Here is a 16,881-nt window from a genome sequence, read left to right as displayed (position 1 = left end):
TGTGAGGGTGGAGTGCTCAAAATATTGTAAGCAATTAGGTTTCATCTTCGAGACGCAACAACAATGTGTGTGAAAAGCGACAAAACACAACCTCAATGCAGCTGACACAGTCTAACGGAGCCCTCGTTTACCTCAGCTCTAAAAAAAATCACAGTGAAACATCATCTCCAACGTCGACGATCTTCGTCCTTCACCTACATAGTGTAATTTGAGACCTTTGCACGAGACTTTACGTAAGACGGAGGGCTGCACGTGCCAGCGAGAAACGTGTTGACCTAAATATTATATAACTCGACGGTCACGTGGCGACAGTTGGCTCGTTAACCCATTTAAAGCCCGTCTGTGGAGAAAGTAGTGGTCGCGTGCACTTCACCGACCCGGAAACGCAGCGAGTGGGCAGGAAACACGAATAACACACATTATTCGAAACTTTTGGGGGGAAATCTTTCATTCTCTCATTCTTTTTACAGTTTTCACATTTGGAACAACATTGTGACAGCGGTACAGGTCATTTGGGGGGCAGGGGGCAGTGGGTTCAGTGGGTCTCTCCTCCAGGTGTCACTTCTTCATGGCTTTGGGTCTTGCCTGGTCGCCCGGTTTGTGAGCGCCGTGCGTCAGTCAGCTCCTCCTCTGTCTCCCCTGAGGTCCATCTTTCTGTCACGACAGAGGAATGCCAGTCCGCTTCCTCTCTCCAGGACACCGTGTTCCCGGTTGGAGCTCGGCCTGCAGTTGCATTGCTTGAAAATATTCCACCATCTCCTCATTTCATCATCGAAATGAAAGAAATAAGGGTCAGCTTTTAACCCAAGGAAAACAGCTTTACATAAGGTTCAATGATGATCCATCCATTCTCTTTTAATGTAAGTCAGTTTGACGCCACTTGGGAATCATGTCACCTACTGACTCTAAAGGTTTTACTATTTTAGGCTCAGTTTTCTGTTAATTAAAGTTGACCTCACCCTCCATTCCAATACAGTTTAATCAATACAATATAATGCAACGCATGATGAGTTCAGGGGCATTCCACCTTCAGTCCAGGTGTTTATTCTACATCAGGTTGATACAGTATGTCATAGGGGGCATCAGGAGCCAGAAAAATCAATACAAAGTGGAGAAAGTAACTTTTATTGTAAACTTCCAGATGAAAAATAAGACTGCAGATGTACAAACAGAAAAATAAATCTAATGGCTAAATATTTATTGAGATATTAAGAAAGTATTAATCTGTTTTTGGTATTAATGGGGTCATGACATGGCATGGTCACCTGTGCGTTTACAAGCACGTAAGCAACCTGGTTGTAGGCTTTCTGCAGTAACCTGATTTCTTAATGGAAACCAGAAACCCGGTTTCCTTAATCGGGGTAAGGGATTAAAAGAAACCCGGTTAACAATGGACTTTTGGAGGAAGAACAAGAAAAAAAAAATTGATTTCTTGGCCGTTCACTCACGTAACCATGTTTTTTAAGGGTGACACGTGAGAGCGAGCAAACGTGCAGGACTTCGGACAGAGAGAAGAGGCGCAGAGGCGGATGAGGAGAAGCGGCTTCTCATGCAGGTGAGTCCTTGTTCTTCAAATAAATGAATAAAGAGCAATCAATCTGAAAATAATGAGAATGAATCAAGGGAATATTCACACATATTCGCGCACAGTAGCCGAGCTGAATGTGTCATTGAAATGCGGGCAGATTACAGGGAGAAATATCACGTGCGATTAACCTAAAATATGGTGTGATTAAAGAATAAGTTGTAGGAGGGTGGTTTAATTATTGACCAGCTGTTCGATACTGGTTATTGAAGGGTGTGCAAACTTCCTCGAGTGCGTGTGCGTCATACACATTTTATGCAGAAACACTCCCTGCAGCGCCTCTGAAAGCATTTTTAACAACACTTTAAAAGAAGTTTGTGAGACAAAAACATCTAGAAACAGATCTCTTTTTTTTTCTTTACACCTCCCAAAGTTCATAATGATTATTCATACCATTATTAAATAATTGTTGTTAAGGGTATTTGTTGTTATTGGTGTCAAATACTAGTTTGGGTTTTGGGTTTTGGGAGGAAAATGTTTTCACTTCTTATAGTCGATTTTAAAGGTGGCGTAATTATTAATCAGAAAGCTGTCTCTGTCCACGGAGGCCCATTTAATCCTGCTTTATGAATTATTAACCAACTATAAAGGGAAAAAAAAGAATTTCACGTGACAGTTGTGTCGCTGTGAGCCAAAGCGTCCATTCATAAGATCCCGGTCAGCTGGAAATAGAGTGCGCCTAATGTGCATCAAGCGCTCCCTCTAGTGGCCATAGTGGATCACTGCAACATGCCATTTTTACTTTACTACTTTTCGCTTTTTCCTTGATGATCAGCAGTGTGGAGATAGAAAACAGAGTGGACATAAAGGCACCGCATTAGGACAGCTCATCACATCATTGTACATGTTGAATCACTGTTGCATTTTAAAATAAAATGGTCAAACAATGCTGTCAAACACTAACTCATTCTCAATGAAACACTCAAGTCATTTCCTCAGGATTATAAAACATGTTGTGAGGAAAACAGTGCAATTTAGATACAGAAGGAGGCTTGAATATGTTTTTCCTGTCAATACACTGCAGATAATGAAGAGTCTGACTTTACGCTCCAGGGTAAAATGATGTGTAACTGTACTTCATTGCACCAGTTTACTTCTTCTGTTTTGTATCTAACACAAATCTTAGATATAACAAAGCTGTAAGTATTATCATTTGCAAATGCAGGAAGCTACAGTAATACTATAATGCTGGAAAACATATAATTAAGCCACATTTTACACTCCTGTAATGGGCACTCGTGTTTCTTTTTTCCATTTATTCTGAGGTAATTAGCAATTACGTTTCAGCACTCCTCACTTGAGTCATGATGATAGAAAACACAGTGAAATCCAAAATGTGTTTGTTCCCTCAGTGTGATTTTCTTTTTAATTCTTTACTGACTGAGCAGCTCAGGGTTCAGTCAACTCACTTGACCGACTGTAGTCAGTTTGTGACGGAGTAGGTTACGCTAACAACCATTTCTAGCAATAGTAATATACTGTAAAAGATTATTGCATTGCCTTGAAAACTCTGGAGCTTTTCCAGGCCTCCACCCACCCATGCCTTTCTGGGCCATGTGTTTTTTTTTTATTGAAGACTCACTTGCTGCTCATCCCCCAACAAGAACGACAACAAAAAGAAGCCTTAAGACTTGTGTTTAATTTTATTATTTTAAGCATTTTATCAACATAAAAACTCATCAACGTGAACGAATATATTAATGAGCATTTCCCTCTCCGCTCCACAGTTTCCTTCAAGTGTCTACAACAATATGTACACAGTATTACACACAAAGACCTCACAACATAGTCCTGGCCTGCGGGGTTTTTTCTTTTTTTAATCCGTTTAAAAGTGAATTCTTGCTTTAACAAGTCGGAGGGGGGGTTACATACATACTGTATTATTAGCTAAGTTACGGGGCTTTGAGGTTTCTGAGGCAGAGAAATTGACCATTTCCATCTAAAAGTAGATTCTAGATGCGAACAGACCTTTGATCTGCATTTATCTTGTATGGTTCGGTCACTTCCTCATTTAAAAGAATAAGTACGCCTTTCCCTGCTCTCCGAGTTCGGGAAGTGACCTCTCTAAATGTCAGTCGTTAAATATTTTATGACACTGACCTGACTGACAACACCCAGGGCGAGTCAATAAGCTGGTTTGGTCCGTCGGAAATGAATTGTCAAGCTTAAAACACCTCCTGAACTCTTCTTCAGTCTGACAAAGAAATGCAAAAATAATTTAGCTCCCATGAGATAAAGTGGCACAGTAATGGAGTTCAAGTCATCTTGTACATATATAGAATTGTCTGGATCCCAAATACAGTATTTACCCTCCTTTTTCATCTCCTGTGTGTCTACTCTAAAAACAAAAAGTGATAATTCCTCTATTACAACACACAACATGAGTTTGACATTGAACGCATCGCCTCACGACAAAAAGCACTGAGTGTCTGCTTCGTGACACACACTCACACACACACAACGGTTTGGCTGTGAAGCGGGACGCTCTGAATACAGCAGTTTGGCTTTTTCCAGGTTCTGTCAGTGTGTTCCAGTGATTAGACACAACCGGGAATCTGCAGCGGTAGCCATCAACAACATCCCCCATCATGCATCTGTCCTGCTGCTGTCAGCAGTCCTGCGGCCTTTGATGATGTTTGTATTTGGGTTAGAATCACACACTTGGGGACAAATACTGGCCAATCGGGGCTGTCTATCTGACGAGATGCAGATTGTTTGTGTGTTTGTAGACATCAGTGATTAAAGGGGCACTCCACTGATTTTCAAGCTCAGTTTACTCCTCATGGGGAGCACTGCTGCACAGCTTGGGTTTCGAGACTGCAGATTTCTGCCTGCGATACAAACAAGGGACGAGTTTGAAAGACACGGGTGTCTACTAGCCAGGGAGGGTCGAATGAAAGCCACCATCAAGTTGCACTCTGGGAAGTGTAGGATTGACTGTTTTGGGAACTTTAACCACAACAGTGATTAAAAGTCAAGATATATCAGCCTGTGCTGCATCTATTTTGACCTTTCATTTTAAAATCTGTCTGCCTTGATGGAGGTGCAATATCGCTGGAGTGCTCCTTTAAACTCTAGGGAAAACCAATTGACATGAAAATCATGAGCATTAACACAAAAAGTCATTTATCAACACGTAAGAACACATGAAAAATAATAAATAATGCAGAAATATACACATCAGTCAACCCTAATTTGTACACTGCTTATGTTTTTTTTGTCAGTCTTAATGTTGTGTTCTTGGCCAATTTGAACAAAAGCGCCTGGATGAATCACAGGTAAACTGATAAAATATGAGAGGAGGGACTGGTACAGGTGTGTTATCACATATCACCGTCATACATCAAACTGATGGACCACTTTTGCCATCTATTCCTCAGATATAGCACCACAAACAGTCTGTCATAGGATCCCTGTGATGGCTACAGCTGACCTTCATCCTGTAGGGTGAAGTCATCAGTATATGTACATTTCTAGCTTTTCTTGCATTTTGACACTTAACAGATGTGCTAACGGACACATCTGTCTCTGCACGCTCACTTTTTTTGGACAAGTGTAGAAGTAGAAATTATTCCCAAACCAAGGTCAGCTCTCTTGGAAAGGTGTTCTTTACAGGTAGCTTTGAGTTCTGTGCAGTAAGTGACAGCTACATCTGAATGTGTTCAGACCACCACGTTCTTTGGTAGCTACTTTTCGCGTCGTCTAGTCAGAGCAGACGTGATGGTTAAATGGGTGGTTCTGTTGAGAAAGACGGGCCTGGGATCAGCTTTTTACGAAGAAGGTTACGGAGAAATAACCTTAAATACATCCAATGGACACTTGACTCAAAATGAACAGAGACAAAAAAGCATACACGTCTCAGTGAATACACCCACCATGTTAATCTACTCTTATTTCTTTTCTCATAACTCTTTCAGTTTAATCTTTACTTGAGAAACAAAGACACTGTGTCCTTGTGTTTGCCCGGACACACTGTGTTTTACGAGCCTCTTGTTTTATAGTCTACCCATTTTTCTATACTGCCTTTGTTTCATGGGTTTTATCACCTGTATCACTTCACTTTTTATCACTCTGCTGACATACTAAATGTGACACACCAGAGCTTTCAATTGTTGCCTTCTCACGAGTTCTAAAGCTTTCTCTTTCCTTGCTAACTTGCTTGTTTTTTCCCCCCCCACATATACCTTCTGATTAATCTCAGATAATCGCTAACATTTATCAGCTCTTTCAAGGCACTTTGCATGTTTTGTCCACCTATGAATGAAGCGATCGACCTCGGGCTCATTAGAATTAAAATCAGGGGGAAATATCAATTGCTGCGGCGCTGATGTGAACAAAACGACTGGCTCTAAAGGGAAGTGACACACACGGCACTTTGTTTGGCGTGAGTGAACGGGCAACGCTCCGCAGTAACGGATGTCAAGCACAGGGTAAACTGCATTCACATGTTTCCTGGCAACAAGTCGTTCCTCTGTGAGAAAGGCGGCAGCGCTGAGGCGATGCCACAGGAAGAGCTGCCCACAGAGCCGACACAAAGTCGCGCTGTGTCTCACCGCCGCGAGGGTTCAAGGAGGATTCCAGCATGATTTGAATTTCAGCTCATTTGTTGCATGTTTTCTATCCCTCGACAGCTAAGTGTTCCGGAAATCATTCAGTTCTCTCCATCGATGTGAATAAAAGGCAAAACAGAATCATACCATTATTCTGGTAAAAGCTTTTCAAAGAATTCCCTCAACACAGAGCCTGGCAAGACACAGCAGCGCTTTGAGCTAACTGCTAACATCAACATATGAACATCCACAGAAAATGCTAACATGATGCTAACCAGGTTTCATGTTTACCATGTTCACCATCTTAGATTGGCATGTTAGCATGCTGTCGTTTGCTAATTAGCACTAAACACAAAGGACAGCTGAGGCTGATGGGAATGCCGTTAGCTTTAGAGGTATTTGGTCATAAACCAAAGTATTTTAGTTTGACCTGATGACGGCGCTTGATGAAAAACATTACAATTCACCCTGAGGGAACATGAATGTGCGATGAATTTGGTGGTAATCCATCCAGCAGCTGTTGTGAGATTTCATGCTGGACCTTAGTGGTGGGCTGACATTGCTGCCCATAGAGCTCCACTGCTAGACAGGCATGTGCGTACAATGCGGTCATGTAAACATTCCTTCCATTGCCTCATTAAATTGTGACGCTAACTGAGCTTGTGTTGGGATCCACTCACATTTTGCTACCAAGAACTTGCACCACCACAGTCTCCCTCTCGTCTTCTGAAGTTTGAGGTTGCACCAGGCTCCACTTCCTGTCAGACACGACCCAGTGGAGCCGACAGATGAACACCATCTTTCTCAGTGGAAGTTACTCTTCAATATAAAGCAGAAAATGAGCCAAAACCCTGGAAACCATGCTGGAACCCTCCTTTGAATCTATGAAGAGAGCAGAACAGTATAGGGAGAGCACGTGAGGGGTACCTGTTCTTCCTCACAGATCATTCAGAGTTTGACTACAGTGTACAGAGCTTGTCTTCATGTATTGGAAATTCGGTTTGCATCAGAGCTAATTCAGCCACCAGTGTAGAAACTATCGCTGTGAAGATGTCGAAGCAGTGATTTGTATTCCATCCTCATTCCCACCGTCGCCTTTAGGCAGTAAAAAATATCCACTCCAGAAGCAAAACGCCGCCGAACATGCAGATATGCTGATTTAGTGTCCTAGTTAGTGAGCTGGCCTGAGAGCTATGGCTAAAGACGGCACGTGTATACGATATAAACAACCGAGGTAATGCGGTAACGCTCCTTAATTTCCGAGCTCTTGGCGGTTCTTGCGGCGGCTGAGCAGACCTAAATAACTTGTGATGAGGATTAAATTTATACTGAGAGGCTGACGGCGCAGCCTTCAGCACCAGCGGGGCTCCACGGCCCGACCCTGTGTCCGTAAACGTCTGTTTTCTCTCCGCGTCGCAGAGTGTCAGGCCTTCCCCGCCTTCATGTATGTGGGGATGGTGCCTCGCTGAGTCAGACCCTCAAAGCGTTTGTACGTGTAGTTGAGGAACACCCAGTCCTTCGATTTGAAGTCCGGCTCCGTTGCGCTGGCTGTTAATGAACACAAAGCAAAAGGAGGCGTTATTTTAATTGCTACTTTCCTGATCGTGATTCATCTATGGTCACACTCTTATATGAGGATTTTCCTGCAGCACAGCTGGCAGAATGATTCCTAAGACGAACCTGGCTGAAGGATGTCCGATTCAGGGAAGTCGTCAAAGTTCGAGGTGTCGTCGATGCTCTTGATTTCAATGGAGATGGCTGCTGGCCGCTCCCTGTGGAGGCAAGACAGAGAGGATCGTGGACGAAAGTAGAAGACAGGAATAAGGCCCCCTTGTGTTTAAGCTCCGGAATGGCATTTCCTGAAAGTTACCTTTCATGAGCGTAACATTGCTGGCTTCACCTATGTGTTAAAGTAATGGCTTTTTGTCCTACAGTCGTACAAATATTCCTTTATTCTGAAAGGACAGGACACTGTGCTCCTGCAGTATTTGCATCCTGGTGTGTGAGAGGGAGCGGTTTTGTTCAGTGGGGAGTTTAAAGTGTTTTGTGCTCTCACAGGCTGCATTACAGGTAGGCTTTAAACCCTGTCCTCCCTTTGAAGCATGCTAACTTTGCACGCTACAGCATGCCAGATATTCATTTATTCAGCCATGTTCTTGGCACAGATGGAAGCTGAAAATATAAAGATGGAGATGGAGTTTTTTTTTTTTTTTAAAGAGTAACTTAACACCAGCTTGAAACCAAAGGTGGTGTCACTGAGCTCTGGAGTGCACTCAACCATCACCAGCTGAGAAGTTAAACCACTGGAGGTCAGCAGAGACATGCTTTTCAGGAGGTGTTTAGTTGCTCTTTAAAAGCGCTTCAGTGACATAAGGAAAATATCCCTACCAACGTAAAATCAGGTCATTCGCAGTGATTCATAGTTTAGCAAACTGATTTTCTCTGAGCATAGCTGACGACACTGACGAAGTGTATTTCAGGGCTGTGCTGCTGCGGTCTTCACATTAATCTGACAGCACTTGAGTCACAATATGGAAATGTTACAGGTCTGTGTTTAAAAAGGGCTCCGTGCTTCATGTACCTGATGTGCTCCCAGTCCACCGACTCAAAAAACTGATGGCTCTTGATCTCCTCCACACTCACAGCTCCAATCCTGTTCTCAGCATCAGTGCAATACCTGAAACACACAAACAGCCGCCTCAGAAATGTCTGATCAACCTTTCTACATACATTGTTTGGACTATCATTCACCGTCCGCACCATTCTGAATGAACTGGAATAAAAATGTATCTTCACATACCTTAATATCAAGTCTTTGGCCCTCTCTGAGATGGGGACTTCAGGCGGGAAGACAAGGGTCTCCTTCCAGTTCATCACCTTCCTGTATGTCTCCTGCGGCGTCTCCGAGCAGAAGGGTGGATAACCTGAACGCAGCCAAAGAGCATTTTAAAAAGCGCTAGCTGTGGAACTTTATAAAAAAATACAGCACAAACCTCTCTGTGCCTGTCTTACCGATGAGCATTTCATACATGATGACACCCAGAGACCACCAGTCACACAGCTTGTTGTATCCTGTCTGCATGAAGACTTCAGGGGCGATGTAGTCTGGTGTTCCTACAGTAGAATAAGCCTGAGAGTCACACAGAGAGAAAGAGGGTGAGAGCTCTGGGTTGGAGTCTATGAAAAAGAAACAAAGTCAACCAATAAACTTGCACATCAAACACGCTCCACTCATGAAGTTATGTCAGTCAGGATTTAAGAGGCTGCACACTGCAGGAGGCTACTTTGAAGCTACGTTTTCGTTTCTTCTTCTGCGTGTTACAGCCAGTGCAATTTCACAGAAATACCAAAACCTTACCAGCTGCCTCCGGTTCTTCTTCCAGGTTTCTGCTTTCCTCTTGGAGTTCATGTTTTGAAAGGCTGCAAGATGAAGGAAAGTGAGAGAGAGGATTGCTTCAATAGTTTCAGCCCATATTTCGCCAAAACGATCTCTTTGTAAATACATTTTGGGTTTGGAACTCACAGAAATCACTGGGTGGGTTGTGCGTCAGGTTCCTGTAAAATTCTGTGCGGTGAGCCTTCTTCAGTCCCGTACACAGGCCAAAATCTGACAGTTTCACATGTCCCTGTGAGCACATAAGCATTTGATAAGTCGTCCTCGCCCAGCACGCTGCATGCTTTACTGCCTGTCTGTGAGTCTCACCCTGGAGTCCAGCAGCAGGTTGTCTGGTTTGATGTCTCTGTGGATGAAGCCCAGCTGGTGGATGGAGTCGATGGCCAGAACCGTCTCTGCGATGTAGAACTGGGTGGCCTCTTCAGACAGAGTGTCCTTCTTCATCAGCAGGGTCATCATGTCGCCTGGCAACAAGGTCAGAGATCAGAGATCTTTTAAAACGATCATGTGCGACAAATTTGTTCTGATTTATATCTCAATATCTGCAAAAGCACACTTTGAAAATCGATCCACGTGCAAAACACACATCTAATGTTAGGATCAATCAAATTAATTTTAAGCTACCTCCAGGCAGGAACTCCATGATGAGGTAGAGGTTCCTCTTGTCCTGGAAGCTGTAGAACATCTTGACCACCCAGGCGCCGTCCGCCTCCACCAGAATATCCCTCTCTGCCCGGATATGAGCAACCTGCAGGGAGACGATAGACAACCGAGGACACTTAGAATACAACAGCGTGAACGCAGCAGCAGCAGCAGTTTCAGTGATGATCAACACTTTACCTGTTCTTTCTCCAGCATGTCGGCTTTTCTCAGAATCTTCATGGCGTAAATGTGGCCTGTGTCTTTTTTCTGCACCAGACGGACCTGAAGGAGGCGACGCCAGAGTTTTTAAAGAATGTGAACAAACAAAAGCAACACTTCTAGCAGTCAAATGTTCTTATTAACTTCACAAGGACTTCAGCTTTGAGGCTTTTCTTTTGCTGTACCTCTCCAAAAGCACCTCGTCCAATAACCTTGAGAGACTCAAAGTCATCCAAGCCGAGTCGCGTCCTCTTCAGGCGCAAAAACTCCGTCTCCTTGCGGGCGTGCTGCGAGCGGCGCATTACTTTCTGCAAAGCACAAGCAGACATGACAGTGAGTCACCTGAAGAAGTCAAAGAGAAAGATGGAAAAGAAAAACACGTTGAGGTCTGTAAAGGAGAGGACAAGGCCTACCGTACCTCCTCATCTGGCAAACCCTCTTCGTCCATGGCCTTCTCCAGCTTCTTCTGCCTGTGAAAATAACAATGAAATGAAATGAATGAATGAAAGAGGCCCTTTCAAAAGACATACAAATCTGAACAGGGGCTGAAAAACACAGCAAAAACACTGTACTCCTATTTCCCTTACTGTGTATAAGTGAGATTTTTGGAGTGGAAACACACAGGGAGGGATTAAATGACAAGTGTCAGATCTTGGAAATGAATCTCCTGTCAGTTTCTGCAGAGGTGTAAACAGTGAGTCAGCTGTCTTTATCCAGAGGCCCTAAACCATGCGACCTGGCTCTAATGTGGTAATGTGAGAACACAAGAGGTAGACTATGAGATGCTCTCTGTTATGCTCCCACCTGAGATGAAACGCCTCGGTATTGTTTCCTTTTTCCTGCAGTGGATGGACTGACACTTGATGCTTTAAACAACAGCTTCATTTACATGCAGAGAGGAACTGAGGAAACTGGCTCTGCTCTGTGGTGACGGTGTGGAACGATTTGCATGAGGTAAAACATCCGGAAAGTACAAGATAAACTGAAATTCTTTTGTTTATTCGTAGCTTTTGTTAATTGATAGGCATCACGGCCTGGAATATTACTGATAAAGAGAAACGGGTGCAATCAGACGGGTGTGTTTCAGTACATTTGTTTGGGGGAAAGGCTGTTTTACCTCATCTCGCGCTCCTCGTGCTGGGTGAGCAGAGTGCTGTAGAAGTTTTCCAGTGTCAGCTTGGCCACAGTCACCCTCTCTCGGGTGTGATTGCTCATGGGAAGGGCAGCTGCAGTCCCTCCCGTCATGGCCATACTATCCTGTAAGACGACATTAGAGGAAAAAAATATACATCAGGGTGTGCACATCATTCCAGTTTCTGATACTGCTGGTCATGTTCGCCATTACTTCACAAGCTACTGTTGTTCTCTATCCCTGTCACCAAGCCTCTCGCTCTGCCTATTTCATGAGGATTTGCTGATAAGCATCGTGGAGCCACTTTCTGGTCAGACCGGTCCTTTATCCTGTGATCGTCACTAACGGTGTCACTGGCTGCTGCTCCACAAAAGTTAAATAGACTTGCTTTAAATGTGTGAGAGGTTTACAAAAAGTCTCTGTACAGAATCCCCAGCAGACCAGTAGGTATGAGCAGGGCTATGACAAGAACCCTCGATGGCTCCCCACTCACCAACACACACAGCTATGGGCCCAGCGTGGTAGCTTCACCCCTGCACCGCCTGCATGTCTGCTGTCTACAATATCTACAGGGTGTAAATCAGCACAGGAATAAACAATCTAACTGTTCAACTGAGCTTCAATGAATGTATCCAACAGGATGTAAGGTCTTATTAAAGGACCAGTGTGTAAGATTTTGGGGTATCTAGTGGTAAGGTTGCAGACTACAACCAACTGAGCACCGCTTGCCTCACCCCTCCCTTTCAAAGCATGGAATAGAAGAAGCCAAGGCTGAAATATTCTGATGTTTAATCCCTTGTGTGTGTGTCAGGATCCAAAAACACTGAATCTTACATGTGGGGCTGAGTAATTCACAAAGTAAAGTGCTATCCATTTTTACATTTCAGTGAGAGCAGCTCTGGAATAGATCCCTTCAGCTCAGACTACCAGGAGGCGCCCAACTCAGAGCCCTGGTACAAAAATATTCTTGTGAACCTCTAACAGGGACATGGAATCATGTGCTGGGTGGCTCATGGTCTGCAGGGCTTCATTCCAGGAAATCTCCAAAGATCTTTCTCAGTATGCATTCCTTTGCATTTTTAACGCCCTCTTGGATAATATCAAACACCTGAGACGGCCAATCATTCATCTGCAGGAACAACACATCCCATAAGAACAGCACCTTCAGTTCTTCTCGATTCTGTCTTCTATGAAATGATTGTTCTCTCCCAACATGCTGACATCTTGCATTTGACGTGTAGCCCTCGTGTGAAGTGGAGGTTGTCTGAATAAAAACCAAACCCTTTCTCTTAAATGAATAGAATATTAACATGAGCAGATTTTGAACACGTTATGTAACAGAGAGAGAGGAAGAGGATGGATTTGTACATCATCAAAACATTTCAACAGTGCGCGGTATGAATGGGCTTGATTAGCTCACACAGAGATAAAGCAGCACTGCTACCCAGAGATAGGACCCCTGTTTCGTCTAGTCATTGGTCCTTTTTCCGTCCCGGCCCCAACAATCTCACAACAACAGGACACTTCCTGACTTCTGAGAAAAATCATTGAATCACTGCTCAAAACTTCTTGCCTTGGGAGGTTTCTATTGGGTGGAAAACAGGGACACTGGCAAATAAGGGTGTTGAGTTACTGAGGTCTGTACGTGAAAACAACACTTCTAGGCAGCCAACTTAAAAGGAAATGTCGCTTATGATCACCACTGAAATGATTTTGAACAAACACAATGCAGCACAAGCCGACTAATCACAGTTCTTGTGGCAGCGAGCAGCCCGTGTCGACCCTGTCACGTTCCATTTTTAAGAAGCATCTAGAAACCTGAGGCCATCTTACATCCTGTTGGTGCCACAACAGCCCAACACATACGCACAATCCACCCGTGGACTGGTGTTCTTTTTGGTCAACAAAGTGCGAATTTAGGTGGCTCGGTGGACAACGTGTGAACATGCTGGGCGGTGGTAGGGTACTGTAATGAAACAGCTGACTGCACAAGCCATGCTAGACATCTCTTAATTAACATTATCACTCTGGGATGTTCCAATTTTGTCTAAAGTACATGCTGAAAATGCTTAATTAGGATTGTGTTTATGAAGAATTAAAGTCCAACACTCACTCTCCTTTTAGCTCTGCTTTTGGTCTCCACCAGCTCCTGTGGAAAATATTGCATCTGGCTCTTTAGCTGCCAAATGTTTCACTATGTTCACCGGCTAACTTTGCTCATCTGACGTTTAGTGGCACTGCAGTAGGTTTTGTCAAGCTTCTTCACTGAAAACAACGACCGGTTGCTGCCAAAACCAACATTAGAGAGTGTTAACCACAATGGTTAAGTTGTGAGTTATGAAACCCAGACAATGTAGCGCTGTGGGGAACAGTAGAGTCAGTTGGTAATTACGTGTGGTTTGTTACTACTACTGACCGTTTCATACAAGTAGTCATCCATTGTTAATATAAAGCTATTAATCATAGCCTCTTTGATCATGTTGAATTACAGAAAGTTGTGCAAAATTGCAATTTAGATTAAAAATTATCTTGTAAAGCTATACAATCAAAGCTTTCAGGATGACAATATTATTATACTTTTTCACCCTTTCTTTTCGTTTTCTTTCCCAGGTCTACTGATGCACTGAGATTGAGCAATGGAGCTAATGAGCACATTTGATCCATGAGCTTGGATGGATTTTTTTCCTTTTTTTTTTTGCTTGTTTCCCCACCGTGGTGGAAAATGAAGCATCATTAAAACCGTTAGACTGTTAGCTCACAGCTGAGCCAGCCGAGCCTCGAGCTCAGTCTGAGGGGATTTCGTTTGGCTTGAAGTTAACCAGATCCACCCCTTAGCTAAACAAACAAGGCTACACCACTCAGGCACTTACAAGGAAGGCATTATAACGGCAAGCTCGCTGCTTGGAGACTAAAAGGGGACACAAATTTGGCCATCCAAAACACTAATCTACAAATAAAGTAAAGTATGTGGTCACGGTTAATGACAATTTGTTTTGAAACTGTGTTTTAGTCATCTCCCTGAAGCTGTTGAAGGATTAATCCACCCAAGTGACCCAAAATATACAGTCATTTCCTGCATACTGCCTCAGTACAACGGAGGTGAATGCAATTTTATGGAAAAATTATACTTCCAACAAGTAAACAACATTATGTCCCTCAAGAAAACAAGGTCCCACTTCCTTCTTTTTTAGACCTTGTAAAATCCACAGACAGACAAATATTTGCCTGCTGAAAGCGAGGCCTGATGATTATCCTTAGTTCACTTACATTCATAGATAGTAGATAGCCAAGAACAGCATAACAAAAAGCAATAATCCTGTTAGTACACTGAAGTACACTGTCTGACCTGACAGGTGATGAGCTGATAGACTCTTAACGCTTCACATGTGCTGGGACATTTTTTAGCTTTTAAGTTTGAAGTTGAAATAAAATGAAATCCAAACAGAGGATCCAGGGTGTCACTTTTTCCCCCTGTTGTTGGATTTCTCAGTTTGGTGTGAAATAATTGAGTTCACACACTCACTCACTCACACACACACACACACACACACACACACACACACACACACACGCCACCCTTTAAATACTGTAAGTGACTGGACAGGAAACCCTTTCCGTCCTAAATGAAAGGGCTCAGTCATGACGCTCCAGAGAGGTATGGGGAGCACACAAACGTGCATTTACACACTCACTCACTCTCTCTCTCTCTCTCTCTCTCTCTCACACACACACACACACACACACTCTAGGTCTATATCAAAAGTAACAACCATTTTTGTGTTGAAAAGTCACTATAACATTATGATCATGGGAACCTCGTGGTGTATCTATTCTACAATAATATACTAATACACGATAATATTCCTAGAATTGTGCAGGATCATCTAATATGGCACTGTATCAGTTATATACCTGTTCTTATTCACATTGTTTATTTTCCAGTGCTAATATATACTTCAGAATTGCGAAAAAAATGCTAGAAAAAAACACTAATTTCAAATGGAATTTATGTATATTTGCAGTTGTGTTTTGTCAAAGTGTGCCAAAGTAAAAGTGGACAAGCTAAATATCAAATGAACACCTAATTTTTGTGTTGACTGTCATGCTGTTAATCCACTGTGGTGAATGGCACACGCTGACCCTCAGAGCTGCTGTGCACCTGCACGCAGCATTAAACAAGCTATGGACACACATCAATGTCTTCTCCGGCTAATGTTTCACAGCCCACCGAGCGACACACAAACTTTTAGCCTCCCTGTAAAACCTACACTGTCTGACTCCCTGCTGCCACGACGCATGACTGCTGTTAATACAGAATATTCATCGTTCTGAGACCAATACGACAGCGAAATTCAAATATGAGGCGAGTTTGTTGCTATTTTGCGTTAGCTAGCTTTTGGTCCGCTATAACGTTATTCCCTTTGCGTCTGTCTGGCAGGTTCCATGACAGCCACAAATAAAAAAAAAAAAACCGGCAGCAGATAAATAAAGAGCATTCAGGGGAAATGTATTTCACCTACCTCCGTGTCCTGCTCCAGAGTCAATTATTGGCTTGCCGCCACCCCACGACTCAGTAGAAAGAAATGTTGTGTGTCTCTTCGTATTTTACTGCCTAATATTTAGGCAGTTTGAAGGCTAGAGGTTCCAGTTATTGGCCACCCTTCAGAGGAACTTATGAGGCTGCACAGTAAACATCGCCGATATCAACGCCATATCATAACAAAAGTCGCCCGCTGTTGGCGGCAAGCTAACCTGAAGTAATTTGAATATATTTTACGGTCTTCATTTGCACCCCTGACCTCAAAATTCAGCGCTTCCTCCGTCTTTATCGCTATGAAATATGAAATAACCAGCGACGCTTCCTGGGACCCGTCAGGCTCATCAGACGCACCAGCCACGCAACGGCGCAGATTTGAATGACGTTAGCAGCAACCATTCAGCGACGAAGAAAAGGACCTGTGGTTTTCATTGCCCAATCATATACAGAGAATACATGAGAATGACATGCGCATCAGCCAATGAGAAAATGTTAACCGCCCCGCAAGGGTTGTGTTCCAGGACGCAGGTTCATTTGGTTAGCAAGCGTTTGTGGCAATGAAAGAATATACTGCAGTTTCGCTATTTGTAAGCTTTGTTACATAATTTTATAGGTTATGCTTAGTGTAAACCCTTTCTAAAAAAAAGAACTATTATTATTACGATGATTTTTTAAAATTATTTTACAAAAACACCCGTGAAGTAATTAGTCGATTTACACCTCAATTGCAAATACCAGCTAAACTACAAAAGGGTATCAAAGGTCAATAAAAGGTCACATTGTGATCAAAACTACAAATTGCAGGTTTGAATTGCTATAGTT

The 16,881-nt window shown here is 43.2% G+C and overlaps 1 protein-coding gene across 1 annotated transcript; it reads right to left on the bottom strand.

Moving 5' to 3' along the window:
• Positions 1–3,205: 3,205 nt before the first annotated feature.
• LOC143314964 (serine/threonine-protein kinase 38-like) lies at positions 3,206–16,422 on the bottom strand. The gene is made up of 14 exons (XM_076722333.1): positions 16,043–16,422; positions 11,508–11,647; positions 10,809–10,860; positions 10,576–10,698; positions 10,370–10,453; positions 10,154–10,277; positions 9,839–9,993; positions 9,659–9,761; positions 9,494–9,555; positions 9,148–9,265; positions 8,936–9,059; positions 8,717–8,812; positions 7,816–7,907; positions 3,206–7,683 (listed from the first exon to the last, which is right to left on the bottom strand). Exons 2-14 carry the CDS (start codon positions 11,639–11,641, stop codon positions 7,559–7,561), a joined length of 1,392 nt encoding a protein of 463 aa, XP_076578448.1. The 5' UTR covers positions 11,642–11,647; positions 16,043–16,422; the 3' UTR covers positions 3,206–7,558.
• Between the last annotated feature and the right edge of the window lie 459 nt (positions 16,423–16,881).

Source organism: Chaetodon auriga, chromosome 22 (genome assembly GCF_051107435.1).
Source record: "Chaetodon auriga isolate fChaAug3 chromosome 22, fChaAug3.hap1, whole genome shotgun sequence".
Lineage (NCBI taxonomy): Eukaryota > Metazoa > Chordata > Actinopteri > Chaetodontiformes > Chaetodontidae > Chaetodon > Chaetodon auriga.
This window is presented reverse-complemented; position numbering and strand designations above follow the sequence as displayed.